The 14,284-nt window shown below is 39.5% G+C and overlaps 1 protein-coding gene across 4 annotated transcripts in view; it reads right to left on the bottom strand.

Annotated features, from left to right (window-relative positions):
• Window positions 1-13,435, bottom strand: part of ranbp10 (RAN binding protein 10) — a 129,003-nt gene extending 115,568 nt beyond the window's left edge. For all 4 annotated transcript variants that reach the window (XR_005943474.1, XM_041190921.1, XM_041190923.1 and 1 more), the window contains exons 1-3: window positions 13,212-13,435; window positions 12,414-12,525; window positions 12,268-12,320 (exon numbers count right to left, since the gene is read on the bottom strand). Coding sequence is in view for 3 of the 4 variants with exons in the window: in XM_041190921.1 (XP_041046855.1) it covers window positions 12,268-12,320; window positions 12,414-12,525; window positions 13,212-13,404 (358 nt within the window). In the remaining variant the exon portion in view is untranslated. The remainder of the gene's footprint in view (window positions 1-12,267; window positions 12,321-12,413; window positions 12,526-13,211) is intronic.
• Between the last annotated feature and the right edge of the window lie 849 nt (window positions 13,436-14,284).

Genomic DNA, 14,284 nt, shown 5'->3' with positions numbered 1-14,284 from the left:
GGATGAAAACAACAGCAGAAAAAAGTGATGCAAATTGAATATCAATGTTATATTACACAAGAGGGAACAATGCTATATTCGTTTTGCAGATTTCGAAACATCAAAATGAAGTTTCAATTAAGTTCCATTCTAGCTATGTTTCACATACCACATGAAACATGAACCATCCTATTTCTGCTCCAAGTTCATTTCTTTGCTTTGATACAGTTTCTCCTTCACCGCTACTGCAAGATATGAAGGGCAAGGTCTAAGCAACAAAATGGGTTAAACTCAGATAGTGTCTTGACTTCAGCCCAAACCATGGATTGCAGGTCTTCTTGTACAATGTGATGATCTTAAGGGTATTTTGGGGTAATCTAAACACAATTCTAGTGAGCGCAAATCCACAGTTCATTACTTAGTGCCACTTTCATTCAGAGGTCAGCAGCACAGATGCTGTGACATGGCAAACGTAGGCAACACCTAGACATCGCAAGTTTGAGGTTAAGCAGCATTTGTGAAACAGTGGAAGAGAGGTCATTTCTGCTTCATATTCATGGTACACATGGCTTTGGAGTGCTTGTGCTGACAATTTGCAAAAAGTATTCTATTCCCTTGCATTAACATTATTAAAATCATAAAACCTTCGTCTTCCATCAACACATTTCTAAAGCTGCAATGAAAAAACTCCAAATATTCCACCCCCAACACCACATTCCATCCAAAACATAAGATTCCATGAACAGAACATCCAGGAAACCATACTAGTAGATTGCAGCCAGGCTAAGCATCAAAAAACACAATTACATCTACATAAAGTTACGTTTATCCCACCCGACAGAAAGGTAAATTTAAATTTGCATTTACTGTGGCACAATAGCTAAGGTAAACTTCAAACTTAATTCTTTGAAGATCACTGCAACGGTTCAGTTACACAAAAAAACGCAACAAGATCAGATCTTTATTTTTTCCAGTAAGACAGAAACACTGTTTCTAGACTGATTTTTTTTGTTTAAGACGCTATTTAAAATTCAGATGGACAGTTTCAGAGCAAAATTTCTCATATTTTGAATGTTGGACGAGTTAAATACAATATTTAATAGTATCTGCAACACTAAGATCAACAGCCATTATTCCAATATCATGCAATACCCATTAACCACAGCCAAATAAGCATAACTGCTTACTGATATCTCCCTATTACAAATATACACCTCCAATATTTGTCAATCAGTCCTTATTTAAAACAATGTATTAAAATTAACAAACGTAAAGTTTTCCATCTCACCTTGCCTTTTTCATCTTGCCCTTGTGTTATTAGGTCGAGGTTCATACGGTTGGCAAAAAAAAAACAAACTAAGCTCACCAGATTTATTGCCTGTGGCAAGGAAATTTTTAAGCTGGGTCTTCCTGACTACAGACCTTAACAAAAATGGCAAGTTTAATTTGGAGTTGCCACTGGCCGAGAGGCACTCATACATCTGGATCTAGTGACACCAGCACAAGATAAAAGTAGCTTAAATAGAACTCAACAATCTCAATTGGAAGCATTTAAAAGGTTTGGAAAGGTGTGGACATTTTGGAGAACTGGGCCCAAGCGCTCAAAGGCAAAATAAGTACCAACTAATAGAACAATGACCTCAGTTGAGTCAGCAGGTTTAGATGCCTTTGTCTCTTAAACCCTGTAACACTTCAGTCAGCGCTCAGTAATGAATAGACTATGGACACCATCTTCCCAAATGCTGCACTCACACACAATCAATCTGCCCATTCAGTGGCTTTCAGGGCTTTCAGGGCCATGAAAGGGTTACAGAAAAGAAGGCAGAAGGACCTGAAAACAGATCCTTTTCCCCAATCTTTGAATATCTTCATGGCTATGTTCCAGAAAGTCAGTTGGTGATGGGTGTACTGAAGCCAATCTTTACATGTTTTTGTAAGCATTTATTTACACAATTACAGGTTATAAGCAAGTGCCTCCTAACCTAACAACCACAATTTAACTCGCTGTCTATTTATGGGGGCACATGCGAATCCCCATCTGTCCTTAAATAAACACAATTAATATACAATTATCATTCATAAGCTTAAAAAAATAAAAAATAAGTTGGTGTTAAATCATGCAATGGATATGGGAGAATGGGGAAAGAAGAGAGACTAGGGTGAGATGAAGAGCATGTTAATTGGTTTCTTAATGCATTGATTGAAGGAGGATTTTAGGCCAGGACACAAAGGGAACAGTCTGCTCCAGAACTATAGATGGATCCTAATTTTAAGATCTCATCTGAAGGCTAGCACTGTGGGTAATGAACAGACTGAGTTTTTATTTTCTGAATTAGCTTCCAATATGGCTAAAAGTGAAGTATGGCACAGAGTATAGGATTGTTCAATTATTAAAATAAATCCTTTCCATTTAATGAAAATCACTAAACAGACACCAAGCCAGCCCATTTCAAAATATATGTGCATTACATCACAATGCAAGCACTGACATACAACCAACTCAGCACGTTTAAAAGCCATTACAAAAGGTCAGGATAAAGATAGCTGATCCAAGGATCTGGAGAGAAGTGGATCTCTGTTGTAGCTTGCTGCATGAAGGTCACTAACTTTAAATTCTGCAGCACCATCAAATGTGAAAGATTCTTTATACAGGAACTGATCATTCAACACTCAGGACGCCTTCCAATAAGATATATCATACAATTTTTTGAAGTTATAGGAACCATCTGTAACATCAATAATAAAAAAAGTCTTAAGCTCTCTGTCAGTAGGAAGGAAAACTATTCAATGCTGAATAGAGATCATGTATATGTATGCACATATCAGATCAGACAGCTGTGGATACCATCCACCAATATTACGATTCACTGCCCAAAGAGTATACATGATCTTGGGTGAGATCCAAGAGGGTTACTGATGTTAATGTAACAGATAATCAAAAAGTGTGGTGGGTATGGATTTGTTGTAATCCTTTAAAAGTTCCCAAGTCAAGAGGAAATATCCAAATACATGACTTGTGAGTCAACTAGGATAATTAATAGGTTTTGCAATTTCCTGTAACGTAGTTTGATTGCCTCGAGCCATTAAATAGGAATTTCTCAGCGTTTTCACTAAATTGGTCACAGGTTTTTATTTATCTATCCTTGGAGATTGTGGTCATGTGATGGATAAATGATGTACATTAGTTGCATCATATCTGAATAAGGCAGGCTTCATGGGCCTGGTGGCCTTTTTCCACTTTTCCTTCTGCATGTGCTGAATCACACAAGCAGTCAGGCAAGGATGACAGAAATAAAGGAAAGAAAAGATCTGACTGTCAACCATTAATACATTAATGAATTATCCAGCTCCCTGAAGCTGGTAATTTAATGCAGCATGGTGTTTGATAAGCTGAACAATGTAAATCATGTTGAAAGTATATAGGATCAGTGTGGCTAAATAACCTACTGAAGACAGTGCTTAAAAAAGGAGAAATTGAACTCCTGTGGGAATTCCTCTCTGAAGAGAATTCATACACACTTGAAAAGTTTACTGTTTCTCTTTCCACAGTTGCTGCCAGACCGGCTGAGTTTTTCCAGCATTTTCTGTTTTTATTCCAGCAGGAAAATTTGTATTTTCATTTCATTATATTACTCTCTGTTTTTTGTCGTTCATGATTGTCCTTTCTTATTCTCCTGGTCAGAACACCCTGCACCAACTTACTTAACACACCCAGTGAGAAATGTTTAGATATTTAAATCATTTTAATTGTTTCACAGCTCTTTTCTCCTCTGGCAATATTTAAGAAAATTGTTTGAATGAATTTGCAATGATTTTAAAAACATAAAATTACTCAATATTGGAACCTTCATTATGATCAACATCCATGTCTGGTCACCCATACGTGATGGAAATTCACAAATAACTTAGTCCTTATTTTTTTGCTGTGTACAATAATAAAGTAATCACCTAAGCAAAGAATAAAGAAAATTAAGTATCAGATGTTTCTCACTCAAAATGTAAATGTGTATTCCTCAAGGTGAGTCAAACAATTGTAGTCTTCAGGTAAAGCAGGGCTAGAGAATTACATAATTAGGCCAGGACATGCAGACATAGTTCAGTCCTCATTTTAAGGTTACACATTCTCTCAATTTTACATTTCCATAATAAATTCCTATGTCCATATAATGATGAAACTGTTTCTGTAAACTGGTCACATTGTAATTATACCCTCACACCATTTGTGCTACTGTAGAGCTTCCGGTCACTTGGTGTAATTATAGTGTGACAAGTTTATGCAGGTAATTCTCTTCACAAACATGGAGATGGAATCTTATAATGGAACAGTTGACTGGAAAGCTGAGCACATACTTTTAGTGTATATAAACAATAAAATTAACTTTCAAAATGTGAAACTGTTATTACTGTTGTTATTTTCATTATCGAACACTAAGAGGCACTGGTACAGGTGAAGCACATTAAATAATGTTAGTAAGAACATTTACGAACAAACGTGCCTATTATAATAATAAACTGCATTTATACGTCACCTTTAATGTAATGAAGCACCCCAAAATATCTGACACATTAGGCAGATGGAAGACTGTTGGCTAGAATTGAAATTAGGATGCAATACCAAAAACCTGGTTGAAGGAATGATTTTTGGAAAGGTTCCGGAGGTTGAGAGTTTCAGACAGCACGAGTGAAGTATCTGTAGGCTCTGCCGCAAATGATGTGACAAGGGAGTGGGTTGCTCAAAGCTGGAGTCAGAGGAAGAAAGATTTTGCGAGCAAAGGGATGGAACAGATTGCAGATATAGGTCGAGGACCAGGTAGATCTTGTGGCACAGTGGTAGCACCCCTACCTCTGGGCCATAAGCTTTGGGATCAAGTCCCAGTTCATGTGTTCATGATATGGCCAAACAGATTGATATCAACTTCGTAAATCCTTCCAATACACTTCATGACAGGCAGTAAAGAGGAGAGTTTCCTGGTCAGCCACACTGCAGAAGGCAACAGCAAACCACTGCAGTACTTTGCCAAGCATAATTATGGGTCATTCCAATGGAAGTCCATGGTCACCAACATGGCGCCTGAAGAAGGGCGAGAACTAGGATTTTAAATACCTTAGAGGCAAGTAGCCAGTGTTGCCCAGCAAGGGCAGGGTAGCGTATAGATGAGGACGACATACAGGAAGGATTGTGCAGGACAGGAAAAGTCAGAACAGGATACATACAACATCAATTTGCACAGCAGATGAAAGGAGGCCAGGAAGATAAGCATTGGAGCAGTCTTGCTAGGAGGAACAATAAGATGTATTAAAGTTTTAGCAGTAAAAGGACACAGCCAAGTAAAATTACAGAGCTGCTAACTAAGTGGTGATAGTGATAGGGTGCAGGGCTTAATGGTTAGCTGAAGGTCAAAAGGAGCATGGAGCCATTGGAAAGTCTGGTTCACCCCAGAAGTATGGCCCAAGGTGGCTTTGATTTTACAGATGTTGAAGAGGAGGATGCTGTGACTCCATCAGTATTTGGCATCAGGCAATTTATCTGACAGGACAGAGGGTCATGGGGTCAGAAAAAGGTGCAGCTGAGCATTATCAGCATGCATGTGAAAACCAACCCCTGCTTGTGGATGAAGTTGCTGAGCAGCAGCATAAAGATTCCTGGTGGATACCGGATGAGACAGTGGGGCGGAAAGAAAAAGAGGAAGAAAAGTCAATGCTAGGAATGCACTGACTCCTTCAGTTTCTCTGAAGTGCAGACAAGGACTGCACTTGTATAACTACATGTTCAGTAGTAGTCAACAATGCACAAGGAACTGGAGTGAGAGGCATTTGTGCCTCATTTCGCCAAGCCCCACAAACGCACACATACACATATAATACAAAAATCAAATTAGCTCATGCCTATCATCTTCAAATAATTGGGATCACATGCATCGTTAACTAGATTTGAATCATGTCAAAACCAAAACATCATGAAATACACTGGCTTCAGAAGTGCAATTTCACTAAATCTAGAACCAAAACAAAGTGAATTCTGTTGCATACCACCATTTTGCTGCCAATGGATTTTCAATCATACAGTGTCATACACTGAATCGGTTTTGTGATTCTGATCAATATGAACATCAACTAATTGTATCATATATTCATGTCAAGTTATCTCCCTTCATTCTTTACTGTAGTGAATATAAATGAATTTTAAAACGTAAGATTTCTGTTATGATTAGAATGGAACACAACTTAGAGGAAGCCTTGCCATTTCAGCACAAAATGTGATCAAAACTACAGAACAGCATTCTTAAATGATAGCATCCCATAAACAATATGTTTACCTAAATCATGCAGTCCAAAGCTTCCATCTGCAGTCTGTGATCTGTTAACTGATCTCAGCCACAGGGGTACTGCTGTTCATCTGTGTCCCTGAGCTAGAAAGGGAAAAGCATCACCAGAGCTCACACTCCTGATCACTAATCAGAGTTGGCACCCTGGAAAAATACCACACGACCAAATCAACACCTTTAAAAAGGGGAAAAATTGTGGGAAATTGAACTGGAAGGAGAAAAACTGGCAAATTACAATATTATAAAAATTATAACCACAATAAAACATAGACATGTCAATGGAAACAGTGCACACAGAGCTGCTTATCCAAATAGCAATGAATTATGAACGTATTTTACTCCAAAATGTTGGGATGGCAACCGAGGCAGCCTCAAGGAGATGACAAGGACCAAGAAACAAAGATTAATTAAAAGGAAATAAAACCAAGTAATCCACTGCTTACATGACCTTACTACTACAAATCCTCCAGAAAAGAACAAAAATATTCACCTATATAGTAGCTTCGATATATTAATTAAAAGGCACAGCACTGGTATAAAAAATGGATATTGAACCAGTTAAAAGTTTGAGGGGAAGAAAAAGAGGAAGGTTGAGGGAAGGCTGAGGCTACTGAAGGATTTAAAGATAAAGACAAATATTTTAAACTTGAAGCATCGTGGGGTGGGGAGTCAATGTAAATCAGGAAGTGGACTTGGTTTGCGACAAACATGCAGAGTTCTGGATAAGTTAGACCAGAGGGTGGAAAATGAGAACAGATAGCATTGGAGCAACTGAGTCAAGATCTGACAAAAACTATCTACAAAAGTTTCAGCAGCAAAAGATCTGAGGGACAGCAAAGACATCGGTGTAAGTGTTCTGACAGAAAGGTGTGGGGTCTGATTTGCTGGGCTAAACAAGGTAATCAAGATTATGAAAAGTCTGGTTCAGCCAGAGTATGTGCCTGGTGAGGGTATAGAGTCAAACATAAATTTAACTTCAGTCTTCTCAGTGCTTAGCTGCAGGAAGTCAAGCTTCATACAAGACTGAATTGTGGATAAGCAGTTGGGCATCACCAATGTTTAGAGAACTGGAGGAGAAATTGGGCTGGGTATCCTTTGTGTACAAATGAATGGTACCCTCTGTGGCCGTCACCAAGTGGCAGTATGCAGCTGGAGAGGAGGCTTCTAAAGATAGATCCTTAGAGACTTTGGAAGTGGCAGTGTGCAGGTGGGAAGAAAAGCAATCACTGAAGAGGATCTGACTACATTCAGACAGGTAGGAGTTGAACCATACGAAAGGTAGTCCTATGGAGTTGAACAACAAATAGGACATCTGACAGCAAAATCCACCAGATCCAGACCACAAAAGCATTCTTCCACAGCAGATCACTTCCCCCAGGTGACAATCAATACTCCAAGGACAGGTCATTACTTTTGTATGCACTAGAGACAGAAGCAGCAGGAATGGATAGTCAATGGGCACAGAAAGTACAAAGCAATATTGACATCCCCATAGATAGAGTGGAAATTAAACTCCCAAAAAAAACAAGAAACGCACCTCAGCCTACCACATACATGCTTGCTGCCATTTTTTGCAGTGATGAATTGCAAAGTGTATGCATTCCCCATCTTGGGAAGTGCACTTAATTATATTTAAATCAGGCTCCCACGATGCAATTCAGAGCTTTATTTAAATTTAACAACTGCCAATCAGATTTCCCAGCGCTCGGGAAACTCAGCAACAAAAGATAGATGAGAGCTGCTGTTTGAAGGCAGCAAGTGTCTTTGACAAGCACTCTTGTAGGCCAGGAAGATCAGAAGTGCTCCTGCAGTGTTTTGCTTCCATGGTGAGCAATATTCCCATGCCCCAAGTTCCAGCATGTCTCAGGATCATGATTGCTGGGGTCTGACTTTCAAACTTTTGCACAAACGCTAAATTTCTCAAGTTCTGGTGTACCTTCACAAAATGTGGAGAGAACAGACTCTAAGAAGTTACAGCATATTGCAGAATGACAATATAGTGGAGATGAAATACTTTCAAAGCCCAATGACCAAATTATTTTTTCCAGATAAAACATCTAATAGATTTCAATCTATGTACATAAGGCTAAATTTTAAATATTCAAGTGCAGCTTCAAAGAGAAAGATATTAGATCACTGTTCAAATAGATTAAACTTTTAATAAGAAGGATGCTGTGCAAAGATGTGCCCCTACTTTTTCAAAGTACATTATAACGCAGGAATGTCTTAAGCAAAATTTATTACTGAAGACTGAACAACAATTAACTTCTGCACACCATCACAAGCCAGATCCATCTAAAGCTCTTAAGATTTGTAACCTTGAATATATGTAAAAAATAACTGGTTACTTACTTATGTTAATGAAAGGTATTATATTGGTTAAACATATTGCATATATTTTTCAAAAGAATTCCTTGCACACTTCATTATATGGAACGCAATTACACTGACTGCACATGACAAACTTTGACCCATTTTGCAATTTGATATTCTGTTGAACATGAATGATCATGATACAAGATTATTCAACTGGTGGGATCCAAAACAATTACCTAATCTTTAAACTGTCACAATAACCAACTAGAGTCAAACAAATGATTTTGTAGTCTATACAATGATTCAAAACATTAAGTTTACAGTAATTGGCAAAGGAACCAGAGGCAAGATTATGAGAAAGTCTTTACAAAAGAAGTTATGATCTAGAATGCACTTCCTGAAAGGATGACGGAAGCAGATTCAACAGTAACTTTCAATTATTTATCAAATTGCTTTTTGAAAGGAAAAAATCTGCATGGCTATGGGGAAAAGGGGTAGTAATTGGATTGCACTTTCAAAGAGCCAGCTCAGGCACAACGGGTTGAAATGGTTTCCTTCCCTGCTGTATCATTCCTTGATTTGAGGTTAAACAAAATTAAATCCTTTCATTGTTAATTCAACTTCCCCACAAGCCTGTTCAGATTGAACGATGTGGTGAATAATCTTGGCTTTCTGATCAATCCTAAATTGTTGTGTTTACCAATTGTCAAAGCCACACTTTGACCCCACAGAACTGCCAGCTTGCTAATCCTCTTCCTGCGCTGAACACATACGCAATTACCTCATGAACTGACTGCCAGTTAATCCAGAGCATTTATGGCCTATGTCACCTCTTGCTCAAGTACTGCATCAGCCCCTGCCTTGTCAAGCTCCATCAACTCCTTTATTCCACATTACCGCCCTCTCCCTTACTGAAGGCCTAACTTTCAGGCATTATTCTTGCCCTTGTCTGTGGATTCTCATTCAAAAGGAATTCACTTTGCATTCTCTCTCTTCCTTTCAACATTCTGCTCCACTTCAGTCTATTCCTTTTGGTTCTCTTCATTATCTTGTTCAGAGCCCAAGGTATATTTTCCTACATTTGAGGAACTACATACATATAACTGTGAAGACCTCATTTTGAAATGTACCCAATTTGACTTCTGGTCTATCTAATAAAAACTGTTTGCACTCCCTGAAAGACGTTGTAAGCAAAAGCACCATCTTAATGTTCCAAAGCCATATGATGCAGTTTCTCCCAAGATCGTAAAAGGTGAAAGGAGATTTAATACATGTTCAAAATTATAAAGGCTTTTGATATGGTAAATAATAAACCTTTATTACTGATAAATCAGAGGACTCAAATTTAAGGTAATTGGCAAAAGAATCAGAAGGGAGATGAGTTATTTTTTATTCACCAAATTATGATCTAGGTTGCACTGCCTGAAAGGGTGGTTGATGCAGATTAATAGCAATGTTCAAAAGGGAATCAAATATAAATTGACACTCAGTGACTTGAAAACAAACTAACAGCACTGTAGGTGCACCTGCACCACGGGGACTGCAGCGGTTCAAGAAGGCAGATCACCAACAGCTTCTGAAGGGTAATTAGGGGTGGGCAATAAATGCTGACCTAGCCAGCGAAGCTCACATCCCATAAATGATTTTTTTTTAAAAACCAAACAATTTGCAGGGATTAGGGTAAACAGCAGGGAAGTCGGACTAGTTGGACAGCACTTTAGAAGAACTAGCAGAGGCATAATGAGCCAAATAGCCTCCTTCAGTGCTCAATGATTCTAGGTTTGATCTCCAGTTTGTGCTGATCTCAACTGGTGTAAATAATTCAGGCACTACACCTAATGCCAGCACACTGAGGTCAACAAGGGAAAGAAAACAAATCATTGGCCAGATTTTCTATTCTGAATGGGAACCAAATTTCTATTTCAGGAAACTAGGCTGGTCAACAATAGGCAAGAGTGGAATTAAGCAAATTGTGATTGCCCTATGAAAGCACTTTCAAACAAAATGCGTGACTGCAGGAACAGAATGGATTCACACATGAAAGTATTTGGGCAAGATCTGAGAAGATCAGCAGCATGCATCGATTCATAACCAATGTGAGTCATCACCTTTAGGGGAAGGAAAAGAGAAAAATGCTCTATACAGCAGCCATTTAGACTTGATGGAATTATGGAAAGGAATTTTGAAATATTGAGTGTCAGATGAAAATTAGTACTCTCTTGCTCCGGTTTCTTAAGATATTATCTAGGCAAAAATGCAATTTAAACTCATCAACCTAATTCCTGGAAAAAGATATACACAAGAGACACATAGCTAACAAGCAGGTATTTTTCTGTTGTCTCTGAATATATCTACAATCTCTTGATTTGTAATCAGCCAAAAGATTCTAAGTTGCCCATACCTGGCAGTTTTTCTCAATGTTAATAAAGATAATTTTACTAATCACAATTAATTTGGTACTGTACTTCAGAAAATTAGAAGTCCCAGTAACTGGCCAAATTATAATGCCAAGAAAAATATTGCATATGTGTACCAATTTGAATGTAGCTGACAATTATATCAAGTGTTCATTTTCATTATTTACAAAATGTTGTTTTGTTTAGGGCAGAGAGGTAAAACATTAAGTTAATTCCAGATTAAATAAAAAGTGCCATATTTTCAATGTGGTTGTGAGAACATGACTAGATTTGGATAACTTAGAACAAACTGGGATTGAATAGATTTTCCAGGCTGTTCACGAAAAAGTGAAGTAGTAAGCAAACAAGTGGTGGATGGAGGCAAGTTTAGAGGCAGGAGTGGAGTGCAGCCGTCGCATGTGCAGCACAGAGTGGGCTGGCCATTTTACCTTGAGCATAGAGTACAGTACTAAGCAGCAGGAAGACTGTCAGAACTGCAATTATCAAGGTGATGGTGGGCACTGGGTGAGTTCAGCCTTGTTCAAGAAAGGAGAGCGTTTTAATGTTTAAGTTTAAATTCAGAGAAAGCTGTCAGAATAGATTTGCCTCTGGCGCCAGTATGATTGGGGTGGGGGGGGCGTGAATATCAATCCATTTGAAAATGGGTCCTTCAGGCAAAAAAGTTTGAAAACCACTAGTTTAGAAATCAAAGTCGTGCAGCCACACTGGACAACTTGGATCCACACAAATACAATACCAACAGATATCTTATTTTTTTAAAAAAACCACACACAATCCTTCCTTTCAGCCGCCTCTGCTGCGAAGACAGCCAATTCTCCGGAATGTATGCAGCTATCACGTGATCGTATGCTAATAATGTCAACAAATAGACCAGGAACGGGCACGTGACCACGACAAAAACAGAATTACCTGGAAAAACTCAGCAGGTCTGGCAGCATCGGCGGAGAAGAAAAGAGTTGACGTTTCGAGTCCTCATGACCCTTCGACAGACTCCTGTTTTACCAGGTTTGGAAAAATCAGAAGAAATAACATCTTAGCGATGGACCCGTGTAGTCCAAGGCCATCGGAATCTTCAGGCAGGGATCAGAGTAAAAACGCGCACTTAATCGTGTCTCCCAATGAAAAACATAAGCAAAAATAATCAGCATTTACTTTGATTATTTTGTACTCAAACCATGTAGGTCTCCGTGTCTTTAAACATCAACCATAATTACAAAACCATGACTTACCGGGCAGCCGGTTCATATTCACACCCTGGGCTGACAATCCGATTCCCATATATCTGCAAAAAACGAAGGCTGCAATTATTAAAGGGACCGTCCACCGCCATGAAAAAAGTCACGTAATGTCAGAGAGTCGGCTGCAATGGACTTACCCATCTCTGCCTTTACTAACGATCTTCACCTCGAAGTAATATATTCCACAAGCAGCGGGGATCGGGTGCGTTGCACGAACCGATGCAGCATCTTTGTGATTTTTTCCGTGACCTGATTTAGCAAAAACAATAATCACCTTCGGATGCACCTGACGCAATTTTAGCAGCTGAATTATTCAAAGCCAACAAGCTCTCGCCATGGAATTGCGTCAGTGTTAAAACAAAGAGGACCAATAAGAGAACAAATAAATCATTTTTTTCTTTGTAAACCCATCTTAACCCAACAGCTGTCGGAACATTTAACTGATAAATGTACTATATTCGCGTTTATAGAAGTGATTACACCGTCAGATGACTACAAACAAAATAGTTAGTTTTAAACAATACAAGAAGCTCAGCCAAAAAGGGGGTGTTTATTTTAAGTAACTACAAAATACGATACTGCACTGCCACCATTGAGACGATCTGTACTTTGTTGTTCAAAAATCATTTGGTAATCACTTCAACAAGCGGGCACAGGGCCAAAAATGGGGTACAACTGAAAATCACATATTTGGAAAGGGGCGATGTTTGGAATTATTTTTTAAAAATACATATCTTTAAATAAAACGAAATATTTTCAGGAGCCAGCGACGGATCAATCAGTGACGTCGATTAACATTAAGATCGTTACTTGTCACAGTGCCAATCATCGCCTCGAAAACGGGCAGAAAAAAATTCACTTAATCACAACACGATCGCCCGTCGGTTACCCCTTTTTTTAAACAAGATTAACCTAGATTATTCCACCGAGACTACCTTTATAATGAACACGGAGATTGTTTTGAGACAGTCCGATATAGTTGTACTTGTCTTTCGGGCTCCACGATCGAGGCAGTGGGGTCTCTTCCTCGTTCACAGCTGGATAGAGTCGCTTTAATCTCTCGTTTAACTCTTTTTCTTGGTAATTCAACGCCGAGTCCCCGTGGTTTGAAGCTCCAAACTCGGCCATCTTGGATCCTATTGTGTGTATATCCCGGATAACGAACGTATAATGCAGGCAGCTGATTGGCTGCCACACAGCTCGGGGACACGGGGCGGGGGTGCTACGCGCTAAGGCTCACGGAGATTTGAGTCCGGACGCCGCAGCCCCTGATCACTAGCCAATGGGGACCTGACTACAACTCCCGGAGGGCGCAGCGGCAACAGAGCCACGCGTCAACACGTCGGACGACTCGACAACTGATTGGCTGCCGGGGACACCCGAACGTGTTTATGTTGGGGGGGGGGGGGGGGGGGGGGGGTCGCCAGTGCGGAGGCTGCTGGGAGTTGTAGTCCTCCCGCCCAAATTGTCAGAATGAACCAGAAAGTCGGGGAGAGAAGAGGGGGAAAATGGTCGAGAGGAGTCGCTATACTTTTACTCTGAACTGTTTTGCGGAATAGAAATGAAGGTCGGGCGAGCTCATCGACGACACAAGAGCGAGCCTCCCCTGCAGCCTTGAGACAAAAGGCAGCCTAGTTTTCACAATTAACCGGCGATTCAAATGTATGGCTCAAGAAGCGACTTTAATCTCAATATCGACAACCGGAGAATGCGAATCCTCCGCTCCCTTTCTCGGAAACCGTGTTCAGTAAATCTCCTTGTTTACATAACTGTCAATCACTGGGACCGGTATGAAAGGTTATTCATTTGAGGTCAAATTAATGAGCTGGTTATTTGATGTATAATAAAGTCATTTATAAATAAAACAAGCGATGAATAAGGTCCCTCCGCCTTTTCCAGATTAAATATAATTTTCTCTATTTTAAATAATTATAAGCGCCCTGCCGGCTATAGATGGCTCCCGCTTCTAAGAAACAGGCACCAAAGGACAGGCGGGGTCCTATTGGGC

The sequence above is a fragment of the Carcharodon carcharias genome, chromosome 7 (assembly GCF_017639515.1).
Source record: "Carcharodon carcharias isolate sCarCar2 chromosome 7, sCarCar2.pri, whole genome shotgun sequence".
Classification (NCBI taxonomy): domain Eukaryota; kingdom Metazoa; phylum Chordata; class Chondrichthyes; order Lamniformes; family Lamnidae; genus Carcharodon; species Carcharodon carcharias.
This window is presented reverse-complemented; position numbering and strand designations above follow the sequence as displayed.